The 19570-nt window shown below is 46.4% G+C and overlaps 1 protein-coding gene across 1 annotated transcript in view; it reads left to right on the top strand.

Annotated features, from left to right (window-relative positions):
- The window catches only part of RIN3 (Ras and Rab interactor 3), a 174589-nt gene that overhangs the window by 98042 nt on the left and 56977 nt on the right, over positions 1 to 19570 (top strand). Inside the window, exon 4 of the mRNA XM_002825039.6 lies at positions 3160 to 3232. Coding sequence (XP_002825085.4) covers positions 3160 to 3232 — 73 coding nt within the window. The remainder of the gene's footprint in view (positions 1 to 3159; positions 3233 to 19570) is intronic.

Below are 19570 nucleotides of genomic sequence, written 5' to 3' on the forward strand. Positions count from 1 at the left end.
GCAAGACACCCGGCCAGTGCAGTACAGGACAGGGGGCAGTCTAGAAGCTAAGCCCACCACCCATCAGAACAAAGGATTGTTTGTCTTGTGCCAGTCTGCACTCACCTTTGTTCTAGAAAGGTGCAAGGCTGTTTGTTGGGACCTCCTCAAGTCCAAGGTGTCCCTTTGGGGCCCTAGAGGGAAGGGCCATCAGCCACATGGTAAGAGGTCCAAGACCCTGTCCATGATGCCCCTGTGGCCTTTATCCCTCTAGGGTGTCTTTCCCAGACAGACTTTTAGTAAACATTCATCAGTCTCCCATGCACTGTGCTGGATGCTAAGGGAGACTCAAAGATGGACCAAACCCTGCCCAGCATGCAGGGTCTCCCCGTGTGTGGCCTTCGTGTGAAGGAATGCTGTTTGCATAGTCAGGAATGGAAAGGTGGCAGAAAGGGCAGGGGCTGGGGCCAGGGGAGAAGTTTAATTGCAAAGAAACAAACATGAGCCTTAAGCATTACTTATGATTTTACAAATCTGGGGTTTTAACAGTAAAACAGTAATTGGGCCTCTGCGTCTAGCACCATGTTGGGTCCTGGCTGCCAAAGCGAATAAGCCCTAGTTCCTGCACTAGCAGCTAACCCAACAAGTGGACTAGATACCAAAGCCTTGTAAGGATGCTGTTTCAGGAAGGGAGTCCAGGGCTTTGTGTAAAGTGCCAGGGGGCACAGAAGGGGTCATGACTGACTTCATCTTCAAAGTTTATCTGTGTTCTGCAAAGATCAGGCCGTGCCTCAGTGGGGAGGAAAGCTGCTGATTGTTGAGTATGCCTGGTACGTAGGCTGGGCTTTTTGTGTGCATTGCCACTAACCCACTCCAGGCATTCCTGAGGAAGGTCCTTCCTTCCCTTCCCATCTTACAGATGGAAGCTCTGTCTCCCCTCCCTGCTGCCGGAAGTCTTTTGGTCCCAGCCTCCCTTGGCCATGCCTGTTCTGCCCCTTGTGGACGGAGTCGGCAGTGCACCAGATGCAGGCACTAGGTGGCACTGGGATGCCCGGGGCATCCTGTGAATTCCAACACCACCAGCTAGGGTCTCTCAGACTTAAGTCATTTGTAGGCATCCTCCAAATACCTCCTGTACCACCATCTAGTTAATATTTTATTTAAATTCTCTTTTTAAATTTTGTCTCTATCCCAGTGGGAAACCATGATCTCCTTGCCATAGACAAATACAATTTTTTTAAATTATGTGAACTGTTAAGAACAGTGTTTGATATGCAGAAAGAAGGCAAATATGAAAATGAAGCTAATCGAACACAACATGTTGGTTTGCGTATCACTATAAGCATCTCACAGACCTCTAATGCTGTGGAGTCCTGTCCTGGGCTTTGAAAACAGGACCGCAAACTGATGTCACCTATGTGCGTGTGGCTTTAGGGAAGAGCTCCTTTCCCTTTACAGGTGGAAGGACAGAGGCACTGAGGGGGGAAAGGGCGCACTCTAGGCCTCATTGCCCATTCCAGGCTCAGAGCCAGACCTGGAAGCCGGGTCCTGCCTTCCCTCTCCATCACATGGAAACTAGAACTTCGGGAGACCAGGACCACAGTGGGACATGCACGTGTTTCCTGGCCCCTCTGGAGCCAGAGAGCACTCATGCGGGGCTCCCACGTGCAGGGAGCATGACCATTTGAGTGTGAGGATGAGTCAGGAGTTGTGGGGCAGGTGCCTGTGGGGCACTGATGAACAGTGGGATCTCCAACAACCTGCTGAGCCTCTCTGGGCCCTTCGCCCTGGCTCTCCCAAGCAGGGCAGAGCATGGTGCCGTGTTCTTCACTGGTCAGTCTGGCCCCAGCTGCAGGCACTGACAGTGGCATCCTGGCACCCTGCCCCTCCGAGGAGCCCCATCCACCTTGGCATGGATTTTGAACAAATGCTTTGATCCCTCTTCCTTGCCAGAGCTGTAAAACATCAGGGTAGCCCTCGCCCTTGGGTGAGCTGTGCAGCCAATCAGGTTAGGTTCTGAGAGGCCCTGGAGATCTGGGTGACAGGCCAGTGGCCCCACTTCAGTGCCCCAGACCCATGTTCCTCCTGGATGCTGAGGCAGAACTGGGCAACACCCTTCCTCCTGGCCTCTCCTGAGCCTCAGAATTGCCAAGTTCTAAGATTGTTGCTTGGGATGACTGAGATCTATTAAATATTTAATTCTGCATTTACAGTCTAGAACCTTCTGTGTTATTTTGTCAAAAATGATGAGTGTATATTAACACCAGCTATCCTAATAGTGATATGGTTTGGCTGTGTCCTCACCCAAATCTCATCTTGAATTATAGCTCCCATAATTCCCACAAGTTGTGGAGGGACCTGGTGAGAGATAATTGAATCACAGGGGCGGTTTCCCCCATACTGTTCTCCTGGTAGTGAATAAGGCTCATGAGATCTGATGGCTTTATAACGGGAAACCCCTTTCGCTTGGCTGTCATTCTCTGTCTGCCACCATTAAGACGTGCCTTTCGCCTTCCACCATAACTGTGAGGCCTCACCAGCCATGTAGAACCGTGAGTCCATTAAACCTCTTTTTTTTTTTTTTTTTTTAATAAATTATCCAGTCTCCGGTATGTCTTTTTTTTTTTTTTTTTTTTGAGACAGAGTTTCACTCTGTTGCCCAGGCTAAATGCTGTGGTGCGGTCTCGGCTCTCTGCAACCTCCGCCTCCCAGGTTCAAGTGATTCTCCTGCCTCAGCCTCCCAAGTAGCTGGGATTAGAGGTGCCTGCCACCATGCCAGCTAATTTTTTGTATCTTAGTAGAGACAGGTTTCACCATGTTGGCCATGCTGGTCTTGAACTCCTGACCTTGTGATTCGCCCATCTCAGCCTCCCAAAGTGCTGGGATTACAAGCGTGAGCCACTGTACCCGGCCCGGGTATGTCTTTATCAGCAGCGTGAAAATGGACTAATACAAATAGGTAATCCCCCCTGAAATCTCAGTGGATTGACAAGGAATTCCATTTCTCACTTACCTACCGTCCAGCTGGCAGCTGATGTGTATGGAGGCCGCATGCAGCCCAGCATGGGACCCAGAATGAGTGCAGCAGACACGCCCCCCAACCCCGTCCCTGCCACCTCTTTCCCCCATTTCCTTGGCAGGATACTCACCTCACCCAGGGCCCTTCTTGTCTCTCCCCAGTATTGTACCTGGAAGGCTCGGCTCTTGTGTTTGAGGACATCTTCAGACTGATTGCATTCTACTGTGTCAGTAGGTGAGTAGACCCGGCCCTGCAGGAGGTTATCTGGTTGCAGCAAACATCACAGGCAACCCTGGGTGGGTGCAGAGGACTTCACAGGGAAGCCCCAGAGGGAGGAGTGCGGCCCAGAGGATGCAGAGAGAGGGCACAGGCCCCTCTGGGAACCACAGGGGATGTGTTGGCTCTGAGGCTTTCTCACACTATCTGATAAGAGCCCCTCCCTTCCACACCTGCCCGTCTGGCTCACTGCCTGTCTCCCGGCTTCCTGTGTTATCAGCTTCAAGGACAGCCTGGAGTGCTGCGTGGACCAGGCCTCCCATTGCAGGGGTTCTAGAAGAAACTTCCTGTAGGGGCAGCAACAGGGGCTGATCCCCCTTCATGGGAGGTAGCTTGTGATTACTAAGCAGCTGCTGGGTGGAGCGGGTATCTGCTAACCACCCTGAGAACTGCCTGTTTATTCAGAACTGGTTTTGGGTCAGTAAGAATTTAAAAACACACTTTGGTGCCATAAGTCAATGACTTAAGCCACAGGACCTTGACAAGGGCTGGTTAGAAATGGGGTGGTATGTGTTGGGGTCCAGCAGTGGGCTCCAGGCCCACAACCCCTGCTGCCTCTGAAGAAAACCATGCTCAACCTAGAGCACCCGCTCCCCACCTACCAGGACCCTCCTGAGTCCAGATGGGCAGGAAAAGTAAGGCTGATAATGTCACCGGTGGAGGGTATCCAGGTTCTTGGTGTCTTGAACAGAGAATTGGACAAAACGCACAAAGCAAGGAAGGAATGAAGGGGTTTATTGAAAATGAAAGTACACTCCACAGTGTGGGAGTGGGCCCAAGCGTAGGGCCTCAAGGGCACCGTTACAGAATTTTGGGAATATTAAATACCCTCTAGAGGATTCCACTGGTTACTTGGGGTACACCCTATGCAAATGAAGAGGATGAAGTAAAGTTACAAAGTCTTTTACTTGGCCTACACTGTATGGAGAGGATATTTCCTGTTATAACTGAAGTGTGAATCAGCCTTATGTTCCCTGCCTCCAGACCCTATTTTCCTGCCTCATCTCTTCCCTAAGAGAGGTGATCCCCATAAATCTTTATAGGAGGCAGAGGGACCAATGGTCTTTTTTTTTCTGTAACTGCTTCATGCTGGCTTGGGGTGTAGTCCCTACCTACTGGGGATCAAGGAACTCTCACCCTGCTCTGTGTAGTGCAGGCAGGGTAGCTTCTTGATGGCCAGGGTTGGTGTCTTCACCTGCAAATGGCTGGAACCTTTGTTGCCTGTTCATCTGAAGCTTGATGGTCTCTACACAAGAGGAAATGAAATTGGTTAAAAGATTTAATGGGAACTTCAGGGGGTGGATACCTGTGCTGTCAAGAATGTTTGTTACAGAGATTTGCAGGAGAAAAGAAGAAAACCTGGTCTGTTCTAAAATCTATGTGTTTCCTTAAAGTCTTAGCACAAACGACACCATTTTGGTTTGGTTTGCTGGGGCCTAGTGCATGAGCTTAGTCCAAAACAACGGCCTCCCAGAATTTTGTTTAACAAATTCCTGGCCAGGCACGGTGACCCACACCTCTTATCCCAGCACTTTGGTAGGCCGAGGCAGGTGGATCACTTGAGGTCAGGAGTTCGAGACCAGCCTGGCCAACATGGTGAAACCCCGTCTCTACTAAAAATACCAAAAATTAGCTGGGCATAGTGGTGGGCACCTGTAATCCCAGCTACTCAGGAGGCTGAAACAGGAGAATTGCTTGAACCTGGGAGGCAGAGGTTGCAGTGAACCAAGATTGTACCATTGCACCCCAGCATGGGCAACAAGAGCAAAACTCCGTCTCAAAAAAAAACCAAAATAAATAAATTTTAAAATTCCCCCTTTTTGGTCTCACTTAGGTGAGAACGTGACCAAAACTTAGGGCCTTAGTGCCACTCTCTGTTACCATCATTTTGGGTTTCTGGTCTGACTTAGCCCGTCATTCATAGGTTACGGTGTCCTCATGGTCGCATATTTCTTTCAGCTCCTGTTATTCCAGTTGGAGAGAAACCATATGACATTCTAGAGATGGCTGCATGCAAGCACTTAAAACCTTTGAGAGAATACAGCCCAACAGGGAGACTATCACTATGACTATTGGGAGGATAATAGTAAGAAATTGGAGTATGCTTCTTACCCAAGGTCCTCACAAGCCAAACCTCCTAAAATCAAAGAGACCAAAGAATGACTTAACTAAGCAGTTTCTTTGTTAATCCCCTAGCACTGAATTTCTGTAATCTTCATTTGATGTATTTCTCCATAGGCCACATGTGCCAGCAGCTGCACAAATATGTCTTTGTTCAGCCAATTCTATCATAACTTTCACAAGAAAATTTAAAGTCTGTTGTGTAACCGTAGCCTTTACAGTAGAATTTGCTGTAGAGCCTGTCATAAGGGATATATTGCTAATCATTGCTTCTTTTACTTTAAACCGTGGAAAAAGGACCTAATAAATTATGCCCTTCTAGAAGAGTGAAGGCCTCCTGGCAATGATATCTTTAACCCGTGATGTGGGTTAAGAGGAATGAACCAATGTTTCGTTTCTGACTGATTATGAGGCAGCCATAATGAGGTACCATTGAAGTTTTTTTTTAACCTGCATTGGGCCTTTATCCTTTATCCATCAAAGTATAAGGTTCTTCATGTATAAGACTGGCTGCAAACTCCTTCGCGAATAAAAGTACACCCCATAAGTGCACAAAACAGACCCCTTTTCCACTTCTATTGTTCACAGAGGCATAAGCAAGGAAAAATATTCAAAGATAAGAGTTTCATGATAGTGGAGGCCTTAATCTGTGAACTTGGGAAAAGCTGTTCACATCAAGGATGCCATCCTTTTCTGGGGAGAAACCCCCCTGGTTAGCCTTACCCCGAGGGTTCCAATGGGTATACAGTTCCAAGAGTATGGAGGGACCCTTCACAGTTTTGAGATTATGAACCCAAAGTTCCAGGTCCCGAAGTTTTGTTGCAATGTGGATGGCAAGGACAGTCTTTCTCTGATGTTCTCAGAAGATCTAAACTATAAAAAGCTTTTTTACCTGGTGAAAATACACTATAGCGTAATAATCTACTGTTATAACATCAGCCCTCTTGCATGGGAAAGCTTTTATACAACCAGAACACATGCAGTGAAAATAACAATTGAATGAAATCCCTTTGTAAAATGTTTAAGTGGCCTACCAGGTGACCAATTGTACCTGAAGCTTTAATTGTTTTCCCAGGAATATGGGATCAAACATTGGTTATAAACAATTTCAGTAATTTGTAAGTCACTACATCAATGTATTCAATTTGGACCATTTTATCTTTTCCATGTTGAGTCATGGAACGCAGAACTCTTAATAATAAAAGCTTTAAGGACTCAGGAAGGACAAGGTGGCCATCCTGGTTCTCCATGAGGCCATGCTTAATTGACATTAGACTTATATTATCTTGGATACTAGTTGTTTTTCCAAATTAGGTACATAGCACTGACAAGAAAATTTGTTTTTTTGTGTGGTTTATAATAACTTAGCATAATAATCATAATTATAATTGATAGCATATACTTAGACATTAACATTTTAGAAATCCCATACAATTTTGTAACAGTATTATTCACAAAAATATATCCTAAAGAAGATCGAACACCATTTTGGCAATCTCATGTACCTAAACATGTCAGATAATCCTGTTTACCTCCTTTCTGGATGTTTTCAGGGGCCCTCTGATCCATCCAAAAAATCAGGCATTAGGAAAGACAATTTTGAAACTGAAGTTTGATTTTGGAATTCCAGAGTACCATAAATTATTTATTTTGCCAAAATGACTCAGAAATTTTAAAGAAGTAAAAACCTTTTATAACCTTTTACAAAAAACACACACACACACATTCTGCTGTTCTTATACACCTTGTATGCAAAACTGTTTCTAGTAGTCTTTTTTTTTTTTTTTTTTTTTTTTTGAGACAGAGTCTCACTCTGTTGCCCAGGCTGGAGTGCAGTGGCACAATCTCAGCTCACTGCAAGCTCTGCCTCCCGGGTTCACGCCATTCTCCTGCCTCAGCCTCCCGAGCAGCTGGGACTAACGAGCGCCCGCCACCACACTCGGCTAATTTTTTGTATTTTTAGTAGAGACGGGGTTTCACCATGTTAGCCAGGATGGTCTCAATCTCCTGACCTCGTGATCTGCCCGCCTCGGCCTCCCAAAGTGCTGGGATTACAGGCGTGAGCCACCGCGCCCGGCCTCTAGTAGTCTTAACTGCATGTTATAGTGGCGAATTTTAAAGTAAAACCTGGTAAGTTATGTTCTGATAAAGTTTGACTATTTCCAGCATAGCTAGAAGCGTGGCCGACTCCGCATGTCCCCAGGCCTTACCTAGCTGGAAAGCAGGCAAGTTAAACAATTTTCAAAAGGTAAAGAAGCAGCTTATGACCTTCCAGCATTTAGCAAACCCAATATTTGAACATAATTTGGACCACATGTTTACATTTTGAAGACCTTTGTATTTTACCAATAATCTTTAAAACTGTATTTCCCAAAGATTACTCAAGTCACATGAACTAAATAAAAGGCATTACATTTTTCACTTTTCTGACAAAATATTTGACTTAAGCTTTTATTATTATTAAACCAATCAATGTAAAACTTTCAGAGGAGACAAACAGTGACTTTTCCTTTATATTTAACCAGTTTGCACAGAGAGAAAGAAGCCGGAGACTGACTAGTAAGAAACTCTTACCCTTTTGCTGGCATGCCAGGTTTCTGGGTTCTCTCTCCCTGAATGGCCCTAGCGACCCTGCCTGACCACATGCAAACAAACACATTGCCATGAATTAAGAATATTCACAAACAGTTTACAAATTTTGGAGACGTTAGGTAGAGAGAGAGAAATATGACTTAAATTCTATTTACAAGAGTATACTCAAGACACTTAAATTATCAGGAAGCCTAAAATCCAAAAAGTTAGTTTGAAAGTAGAAAGCTGGTGTGCTCCATTAATTCCTGTGGGCCTGACAAAGGTAGCTTTGGAATTCCAGATAAATGGAATGAATGATGATTTGCTAGAAATACATGGGAAACAAAATAACTATTCACAGAATCAAATAAAAGCCTTCCACTAGGAACTAAAAAAAATCATAGTGTTAGACATATGGATACACAAGCAAAGCCAGATGAGAATAAACAGCAAGTGAATGAAAACTAGAAGCCAAAAACAAATAAACAGGAAACCAACCCTAAGTTTTCCTACTCAATTTACCCTGGAGGCTACAGTGTTACCTAGGGCCCCCAAAAACCCACATAATGAATATTTTAATCCCGACACATAATTCAGTATCCTTAAGTTCACCAATATTTTCATACAGCCTGTGCAATTAAGAAATTCACTTTAGGCACGTGGCCAATAAGTACTCCAGCACTATCCATGCAAAACAGTAAACGTAATGTGAAGCAACGCAAGCATGTATGTGAGATTTGGCTTTGCACTAAATCCAGCTTCATGCTTAACTATATTAAAAAAAGAATTGCTGGGCCGGGTACGGTTGCTCATGACTGTAATCCCAGCACTTTGGGAGATCAAGGCGGGTGGATCACCAGGTCAGGAGATGGAGACCATCCTGGTTAACATGGTGAAACCCCGTCCCAGCTACTCAGGAGGCTGAGGCAGGAGAATGGCGTGAACCCGGGAGGCGGAGCTTGCAGTGAGCCAAGATCACACCACTGCACTCCAGCCTGGGCAACAGAGTGAGACTCTGTCTCAAAAAAAAAAAAAAAAAAAAAAGAATTACCAAACTTCTGATGCATTTTTTTTACAATACTTCTTGTTTTACTGTCGATGAAAAGAGTCAAACTCTGTAAAATATTTTAAGAGATTTATTCTGAACCAAATATGAGTGACCATGGCCCATGACCCAGCCCTCAGGAGGTCCTGAGAACATGTGTCCAAGGTGATTGGGGTGCAACTTGGTTTTATAGATTTTAGGGAGGCATGAGACATCAGTCAAATACAATTAAGGAATACATGAATACATTGGTTTGTTTCAGAAAGGTGGGACAACTTGAAAACTGTGGGGGTGGGGAGCAGTGTTCCAGGCTATAGGTAAATTAAACATTTTCTGGTTGACAATTGATTGAGTTTTTGTCTAAGGACCTGGGATCAATAGAAAGGAAATGTTCATAAAAGATTGTGAAAAACCAAGGTTCTTTTGAAGTCTCATAGTGGCTGCCCTTAGAAAAATTCGATAACAAGTGTTTCCTATTCAGACCCTTTAAAAGGTGCTAGACTCTCTGCCAGTTTTGGTAGACAACATATAACAGTGAGTATACATACAAATAAACACATCTAGACGTGTATACACACGTATAAATGAAAATCCAGTAGCTTGGAACCTTAACCATGAGATATCAATACAAGCTTACTGGTTTTGCTTTGCCCCAATAGATAAGCCAATGAAGGCTATGAACCAAAATTTCGGGTAAAGCAGTCTCCTTGGCAGTTTTGTTGTTAAAGGCCAGACCTCCCCAGACTCCAAAGAGTGCTGGAGCCAAACAGTACCAAAGGAGGGCATCACACATTAACCAGACACCTTGCTTAGAACAGCAGCACAAGTGGGATCCATGCAACGCCATCCCACTTTCCCAGTAGACAGTAAACTCCAGATTCTAAACCATTTGGGGGCCAAGCAGCCATTGCAACTGCAAGAGAAAATTCTAAGGAGGGCTTAGTACTAGACCTCAGAACCTCTGCCAAGAGCATCCCCTTTGGGGAGGTTGAGGTCTGCAGGATCCCCCAGAGCATCCTCCTGTGGGCTCCAATCTTAGTGTGTCAGATGTCTCTGACCTTAGGTGGGCACTGGCACCACTTTTCATGTGTTCCCTCCAGAGCCTGCTATGAGCTTTCCTTTGGTACCTGGGTGTAATCCCTGACTTTTAGCATCCTTATAATTTGATAAGGCCATGCCTTCCCGTGCTTCCTGTTCTGTTAGAAACAAATTTTTGGTGCCACAAAGTGAACCCAGCACTCAGGCAAAAGTTTTCTCAGCAAGGCAATTTACTTCTATAGAAGGGCGCTTTCTGCATGCAAGGCAAAGGCAAGGGGGAGCATGCAAAAAAAAGGAGAACAGGATTTTCTTATCCCTAACGCAGACCCTGTTCCTGTGTCTTCCCCCTGTGGGCTGGGGTCAGACCGCACAATCTAGGCTAATTCCGATTGGCTACAGTTGACATCATCAAAGGAGGCAAGGGTGGGCCTTTGACAGGAAGGACAGGTACAGTACATTTTGGGGTGTTTGGGCACAGCAGAGAGAGGGAGGGCTGATAGATGAATGGATATGATTACCTTTTAGAATAGAACAAAGAACCAGGAACAGAAACTCTTTGAAGAGGAACTATTTGTTGTCAACAACAATTTCCTCCTCTTGAATTTATACATGTTGCGCTTTAAACCTATCTAATATGACTCGGATTTCGTGTTCATTCACGGGGAAGAATTTGTTACTATAGGATTGGGAATAACTAGGGAAGGTTTTGTTAAAAGCTGTCTCTATAAGTCTTTGGACTAGTCCACGAATGCAGGGCATGATGCAGCATCCAACAAGAATAAGCACAGCTATTGCGATTGCGAGAGAGGTAACAATAGAGGCCATGAGTCCTTTCCATTTACCAAACCATTTCCCTAACCATCCTGTGAAAGGGTCAGTTATCCCAGAATTTGTGGCTAATTCATCTGATAAGGAGGTAAGACCTTGTAAAGCTTTTGTAATTGTTCCATCAGGGGCTGTATTGTTGGGAATGTAGGTGCAGCATTGGGTTCCTATCATAACACAAACTCCACCTTTTTCTGCTAATATCATATCTAGGGCCATTCTGTTTTCCCAAGCCATTTGGCTAGTAGGCCCTAATTGTTCAGCTATTCCTTGGATAGCATCCCTAGTGTAATTAATAAATCGCTGCTGGTTATAATAGATGTAATTTATCCAACCTACATTTTTATTAATAGCTACCATTGGAAGTAATGATTCAAATCCTGCAGCTACTGGGTCTCGGGCTTTGAAACTATCAGGTACCCCCTGTGGGACTCCAACTGCATCTAGATAGACATGAGAGTCGAAAGATCCTTGAGGGGCCCCTCTTGTTTTACGGCGTTGTGGTTTCTTTTTTTCTGGTTGTTGAAATGCCAGAGTGAAAGGGATGGCCAATTGAATTAGAGCACAAGTACCACTCCAGTTACTTGGCAGAGTGTCCAGCAGGTGTCCACCACAATACCACCATACATCAGCTCGGGCATGAACAAGGGCAGACTGATTGGTAAGCTCTTGGAAAGACTTAAGCTCACTGCATCCCTTTAGGTCCCCAAGAAACTCCGAATTTTCTCCCTGTCGTGAGAGACAGGAAATAAACTTGGCATCTGGAGATGGAGGCTGGATGGCCTTCGGGGGCTCACCCTCAAGATGTTGAATTTCAGGGAATAGCTCAGAGAGAGTTCGACAGAATTCACTATCCCAGGCTGTGGGGTGTTGGAAAAGAGCCACCATGCAGCCCATGCCCGGTTGGTCAGAAGACCATCCAAGTGGAAAGGGGACGACTTGGGCCTCTGGCCTACCTTGCGCACAAGCGTAACAGTCGCTTTTGTTTAGACTGCGAACAGAATATTCAATCCATTCCATCCAGGCATTTGTTTCTTTGTATCCTGTTTCGATTGTCAGTGTTTGTTTTAAATTTTTAACCTCTACAATAGCTACTTTGCTTTTGTCATTAGATGAAGAGACAATGGTCTGGTCAGCAGGTGTAGAAGAGGATAGACTTGGAGATATGAGGGATGGAGATGTAATGAGGTGCAACTCAAAGAATCCTATGGGGTCTTTCCCTCTTACATCTGCTCCCATACCATAGAAACGGTTTAGGGTGGGGGAGGAATCTTGGAGAGTTGGGATGGTGATGGAAATTTGCACCGGGTTACATTGGTTGTATCGACAATTGGGAGGGGCAATTCCTTTAGTAAAACGGATATAGGGCTTTAGAACCGCTAGCGGGAAATCCTTTGAGGGGACCCAATCTTGGCGTTGAGTGGTCCAAACGACATATTCCCAAGTATGACAAAACGGAAACCTAAACAAGGTAGAAGCATCTGCTTTGGAGGGGCAGAGATATTTCTCTGCTGCTGCAAGCTGTCTCTGGCTTTGGAGATCCCCACAAGGTATAACTAAACAAGCATCAAAGGTAATGGTCTGGGGTGAGTCTGATCTAGTTACGTTAATAATGAAGTGGCTAGCAAGAGAACAAGGAAAGAAGAAGGAGTAACAGAATAGATGAAAGAGAATTAAACTTTCCTTAGCTTTAGTTTGGTAGGATTTTCCCCTGGGACTATGGCCCATTACCCTGGAGGGGGCGGTGCTTTCTTGACTCGGGTGTGATGGGTCCATCCTTTCTCGGCAGTTCAGACTGCAGTTTCAGTTGTTAGGAGCACTAGATATGGTCCCTCCCAGGACGGTTCCAGTTTCTCTTCTTTCCAGCTCTTATTGAGGACGTAGTCTCCAGGCCGGTGCTGATGGACTGGAAACTCAAGAGGCAGGGTTTGCGCTAAGAGACCTTTAGTCCTAAGGGAAGATAAGGTAGAAGATAGACCAAGTATATAATTCCTAAGGAATTGATCTTTGGTCTCAAAAGTGGGAATGTCACTAGTGGAACTTAAGTATGGTAACCTATAGAGCATTTCATAAGGGGATAGGCCAACATCTGTTTGAGGGGCAGTTTGGATCCTGAGTAGAACGATGGGGAGACACTTAGTCCAGGGTAATGGAGTTTCTAAAATTAACTTAGATGATTTTTTTAAAGTCTGATTCATCCTTTCTATTCTTCCTGATGAGGATGGATGCCAGGGGGCATGATATTCCCATTTGATTCCTAAAGTTTGAGTAAGCCCTTTAATGATATTTGCAGTAAAGTGAGTCCCGTTGTCTGAGTCAGTGTTTTCTACTGGCCCGAACTGAGGTATTATCTTCTCTAGTAATACTTTAACCACATTATTAGCTGTTGCACTGGGGAGGGGAATGGCTTCAACTCAATGGGTGAGGTGCTCTACTATTATGCCATGAGCAGAACAGTTTCTTTTTCCTTCCCCACCTCGGGGCATTCTCTTTTGAAGTGACCTGCTCTTCCACGTTTGAAGCACCTATCCTGTCCTCCCACTCTCTCATTTCCAGGATTATTTGACCTTGCTCCCCCATACTCTTTAGAGGGCCTGGTAGCTGAGGGTCTGGGTCCCCCATTTGGAGGCTTGGGTCCTCCAAATGGGGTTTGGACCCTTTATAATTCCTGGCCCCCTGGAGTCTCTGTTTAGAAGCATATGGCTTGAAGCCATCTGTTGGAAGGTAGATAGCATAAGTTTCGTTTTTTGTTTTTGCTTTTCTTAATCTCTCCTCACATATACTTTTTGGGCTTCTCCTAGGGGTTCCTCTCTGGACCGGTTTTTCGTTTTCTAGTTTCTGCAACTTCTTTGCTATGTCTGGCTAGCTATTTGTGACAAAATGTAGCTTTAATATTCCTTGCCCAAGAGGGTCTTCTGGATCTAAATCTGCATATTTCCTTATTTGTTCCCTTAGTCTTTCTAGAAATTTCATGGGCCCTTCATCTTTTTCGTGTTGTATGTCAAATATTCGGGAAAGATTCTGAGCATGGGGCACTGACTCCCGAATTCCTTTAATTATCATTTCCCTAAGATCTTTCGTGTTTTCCCAGTGGACTGCGTTGTCATTATCCCATTGAGGATCTTGGGCTGGGAATTTCTGGTCTGCTGCAGGAACGTTTTGGCCAGGAGAATGTTCACATTCCCAAATTGTCATAGCAGCCCTGTGAATCATCCCCCTTTCTTCCCCTGAGAAGAGGATACCCAGGATGGACATTAATTTGGCCCAGGCATATAACTGGGGGTCTAGGAATTGATCTGCTACCCCGTATGGGTCATCTAGCAGTGGCTTAAGTTCTTTCTTTAAACCTTGAACCTCTGAACTAGTCAAAGGAGCATTTACAAAGCCAGTAGCTCCTCCTCCCTGGGGCACCTCAAAGGGAAGAGAGTTGGAGCTGATTCCTTAGAGGCAGAGGGGAAAGGAAGATTTTGAATATCCTTCTTACATGGTAGTCCCTTTAGGGAAGGATACTTAGGCTGACAAGGAACAGACTCATGGGGTGGTGGTAATTCCCAAGAGTCAGAGTATAAGGGGGAGGAATAATAGGAGTAGCAGAAGGATCTGGGACCGAGTCCAGGGTAGCAGCAGCTGCCTGTGGAGGGGACAGGTCAAGTGGGGGAGAATTAAATGGGGAAAGGTGGTTTAGAGGGTTCCAGGAGTTGGGATCCCTCTGCCTAGGGGTTGGTTTTACTACGCCTTCCCCTGCATTCTTTAGGGGAAAGAGGAGAACAGGTTGTTTTCTCCAGAACAGGGCATAGTCTCTTCCTGCAAGACCAGACTTTTGTCATTCACATACTGAGTTAAAAGTTAACAGACCCAATCCTCATCTGATCCATATTTTGGCAAGAAGATGGCAGGTTTGAGAATGGGTTCCTTGGCCCAAATGAAACAACAATATTTTATCATCTGTTGCTTTTTCTTGTGCCTATTCCTCCCATTCTCCTTCCAATATTTTAGCATGAGACCTAGAGGACTATCAGAGGGGATCTGACTATCCCCGTCCTTACCTTTCCCTGTTGTACTAGGAATGTTTCCCATCTTGGAGGTTTTGGATGCCCCCTTGAGTGTGTGTGTGGCCCAATCTCTCTTACTAGAGTTCTCTTGCCTTCCCTTTTCTCTAGAGGCTCAACCCCCATTAATGGAGGTTTCTTGCACTCCTTTCCATTCACTTCATCCTATCTGGCCACTTCCTTCACAGGAAATTAGGTCCCTCTTAGTATTGGCATACAGGTATAAGCCCCATGGCAGGATCTGCCCTAAGCCATATGAAGATGAGGTGACCACAGAGCCACAGATAGGACCCACTCACCCCGGACAGCAGTAATGCCTATCACCATTCACAGAAGCAGCACCGCAAGCAGTAGTGCCTATGATCATTCACACACATTTTCAACCTCCAAGATATCCCAACCACCAACGAAATACTTCACCGCCCCCACGGCTTTTCTTACTTCGGTCTTGTGCGCAAAGTTACCTGGTCACCACGGTATTTGTAGGCAAGCCTTTCCTTCCAACGTTGCCGAGAGTCCAGGTTTATTCGTCACAGCGGGTGGGGTCCCAATCTCTAGCCCTTGAGGCCACGTCAGCAAGGCAGTGGGTCGCGTCTCCCCCTGGGAGATGACCAGAGACCCCTTCCCCAGAGGAGAATAGGAATCCTGGGCAAGGCCCCAGATTGTTAGAAATAAATTGTCAGTGCTGCGAAGTGAATCCAGCATTCAGGCAAAAGTTTTCTCAGCAAGGCAATTTACTTCTATAGAAGGGCGCTTCCTGCATGCAAAGCAGAGGCAAGGGAGAGCGTGCAAAACAAAGGAGACCAGGAGTTTTTATCCCTGAAGCAGACCCTGTTCCTGTGTCCTCCCCCTGTGGGCTGGGGTGGGACCACACAATCTAGGCTAATTCCGATTGGCTACTGTTGACATCATCAAAGGAGGCGAGGGTGGGCGTTGGACAGGGAGGACAGGTACAGTATATCTTGGGTGTGTTTAGGCACAGTGGAGATAGGGACGGCTAATAGATGAATGGGTAAGATTACCTTTTAGAATAGAACAAAGAACCAGGAACCAAAACCCTTTGAAGAGGAACTATTTGTTCTTAACAACAGCAGCACAAGTGGGATCCATGCAACGCCATCCCACTTTCCCAGTAGACAGTAAACTCCAGATTCTAAACAATTTGGGGGCCAAGCAGCCATTGCAACTGCAAGAGAAAATTCTAAGGAGGGCTTAGTACTAGACCTCAGAACCTCTGCCAAGAGCATCCCCTTTGGGGAGGTTGAGGTCTGCAGGATCCCCCAGAGCATCCTCCTGTGGGCTCCAATCTTAGAGTGTCAGATGTCTCTGACCTTAGGTGGGCACTGGCGCCACTTTGCATGTGTTCCCTCCAGAGCCTGCTATGAGCTTTCCTTTGGTACCTGGGTGTAATCCCTGACTTTTAGCATCCTTATAATTTGATAAGGCCGCGCTTTCCCATGCTTCCTGTTCTGTGAACTTTAGTGATAGGAACTGGAGGCTGGGTGGGTTTCTTTTGCCCTTAGCCAGTTGAATAGGAGAAGGGAAGAATTTAGCATAAGAAAAGAAGGTTTAAGTCCTGAAACATGCAAGTTTGCTCTGAGCTGTGCCACATGTAGGGATCAGGGACCACACTCAGAAAAGATTTTTTTTAAAAAAAGAATCCCTTCCCATTCTGGACAGGGCAATTATTCCCATTCATTCCTAGGCCTTCAGGCAATACTGGGGAGTGACCCCAGCCAATTATCCTCGATTTCCAAGGAGCTACTGGGAAACAGCCACTGAAAGACTGAAAAAGAAAGAGAGAGAAAAAAAAAAATGAAAAAGACCCTGGTCCCTTAAGTGAATCGGGCGGTGGCATTTAGGCTTCTCTACATGGAAACCCCTTAGTTTCACTGGCCACAGCCAGAAACCTGCAGTTGCTTTCATATTTAGGCGCTGCCCACCAAGGGTCCTGAGTTGGAAAGGAAAAGAGAGAGAGAGAGAGAGAGAGCGCGTGAGAGAGAGAGAGAGAGAGAGAGATTGGTTGATTGATTGATTCCCCTGTATGGAGCAGAAAGGAAAAAGAGAGGACAAAAAGGAATCCCAAACTTTGGACTTAACCTCTTCCTCCCCGCTGGCTCGCCAAAATATGTCACCAGTGGAGGGTGTCCAGGTTCTTGGCATTTTGAACAAAGAATTGGACAAAACGCACGAACAAAACAAGGAAGGAATGAAGGGGTTTACTGAAAATGAAAGTACACTCCACAGTGTGGGAGCAGGCCCAAGCATAGGGCCTCAAGGGCACCGTTACAGAATCTGGGGGAGTTTAAATACCCTCTAGAGGATTCCACTGGTTACTTGGGGTACACCCTCTGTAAATGAAGAGTATGAAGTAAAGATACAAAGTCATTTACTTGGCCTGCTCCCTATGGAGAGGATATTTCCTGTCATAGCTGAAGTGCGAACTGGCCTTACGTTCCCTGCCTCCAGACCCTATTTTCCTGCCCCAGTAATAGTTGATGCTAACAGCTGCTGCCTCTTAAGGGCACACCAGGTACCTGGCACTGTGCTAAGGGCTTTTATAGCCATTCTCTTTTTAAATTTTGCAAACAATTTCAGGAGGTAAATGCTCTCATTATCCCCGTTCTACAGATGAGGAAACGGAGACTGAGAGAAGTCACTTGCCCAGCTGGTAAATGGCAGGGCAGGGTTTCAAACCAGACACATCTCCAAAGTCCACACTGTCTGCTCCAGGGGCCTCACTGTGTGCATCCTGCAATAATTCTGATGCCTGTAGGCCCACAAGGCAAAACATCAGAGGCCTCCTGGCCCTTGGTATGTTACGACACGTTAGGCTCTCAGAGAGGCAGGTGCCAAGCTCCTAACCATAGTGGAAGAAGCCTAACAGCGTTTGGCACATGTTAGGTGCTGTGAATGAACAAATGATGGCATAATTGCAAAGCCCAGAACTTGAGCTTGTTATTTAATCTCTCTGAGCCTCAACTTCCTCTTCTGTTAAATGGGAATGATAATATCGTTATATTGGTGCTGAAGGAGGGAATAAGAAACACATGTAAAGAGACAGCACCGACCCAGCGCAGTGACTCACACCTGTAATCCCAGCACTTTAGGAGGCCGAGGCAGGTGGAACACTTGACGTCAGGAGTTCTCAAGACCAGCCTGGGCAACTTGGTAAAACCCCACTCTACTAAAAATGGAAAAATTAGCCGGGTGTGGTGGCACATGCCTGTAATCCCAGTTACTCAGGAGGCTGAGGCAGGAGAATGGCTTGAACCCAGGAGGCAGAGGTTGCAGTGAATTGAGACTGTGCCACTGCACTGCAGCCTGAGTGACAAAGCAGGACCCTGTCTAAAAAAGAAACAGCACCCTGCCCCCAAAAGAAACAGCAAGCTGCCCCACACCCAGTCAGTGCCCTTGTTCTACTTCCATGAATTGGGCCATAGGGGTTTGCTGGAGCAGCGACTTCGTCTATGCTCTGGAGCCATGGTCACCAAGCTCACTGCTGTCACCTCTCAACCTTTCCTCCATGTTCCAGAAAAGCAGGTGCCCCTGGGCCTACCCTCAAACTCCCAGGGTACCCTTAAGGAGGCCACAGGGCACAGAGCCTGGCATCACCGTATTTTGAGGGATGTCAGCTCCGAGGCCTGAGTTTGTGAGTAGCCCAGAAGTGAGATGCTGTGGGAGGGATAGTCCCAGGCTGGGAGTTGGAGACCCATCACTTAGAAGCTTGTGACCCTGGGCAAGTCACCTGACCTCTCCCAGCCCCAGTTGCCTCCCCCATCAAGGGGATGTTAGCCAAGATGGAACATCAAAGATCTAGAGCTCTGTGATTGTGCAATTCTAAGATCTTGCCCTACAGACTCCTCCAGAGCCAAACTCCTGGAGGCAGCAGGTGATGTCCCAGAGACATATCATGTGCCTTGTGTCACCTCCAGGACATGGCACAGAGGGGTGTTGCAGTGGATGCTTGTCAGTCCTGGCGTTTAGTTAGACATGTGTCCCCAGCACCATGCTGAACCACAGGCCTGATCCTGAGCAAGCCTACCCAGGCCCCTTCCCCTTCCCAGAGCCTCTTGTCAGTGAGCACTTGGGGCCCGGGGGGCTGGGCTGGGAGCCTGTTCCTGGAGCTTATTCCCCATGACAGCATGGCAGCCCCCAGAGGGCCAAGCTGCACAGTGAAGATTCCCCAGAGCAGGACGCCCGCATCCCTCTCAATCCAGCACTCAGGAAGCACATTCTGTGCTCTGTCTGCAGCCTCGGCCCCCAGAAATAAAAAAGAGACAGGTTCTGCTTCAAGATGCTCACTCCAAACTAATGCAAAGCCTAGGTGGACTGGCGTAAGGGCTCTAGAGAGGGTTTCCAGACCTGGCTGGGTCCCACAGTCACCAAAGAGCTGGTTAAAAATACAGACTCCTCCCAGGAGATCCTGACTCAGTGGGTCTGGGGTGGGATGCAGGAATCTGCATTTTTTGGGGGGGGGGAGCGGAGTTGGAGTCTCACTCTGTCACCAGGCTGGAGTGCAGTGGCGTGATCTGGGCTCACTGCATCCTCCGCCTCCTGAGTTCAAGCGATTCTCCTGCCTCGGCCTCCCAAGTAGCTGAGACTACAGGCACACAACACTACCCCCGGCTAATTTTTTTTGTATTT

Source organism: Pongo abelii, chromosome 15 (assembly GCF_028885655.2).
Source record: "Pongo abelii isolate AG06213 chromosome 15, NHGRI_mPonAbe1-v2.0_pri, whole genome shotgun sequence".
In the NCBI taxonomy this organism is placed as follows: Eukaryota; Metazoa; Chordata; class Mammalia; order Primates; family Hominidae; genus Pongo; species Pongo abelii.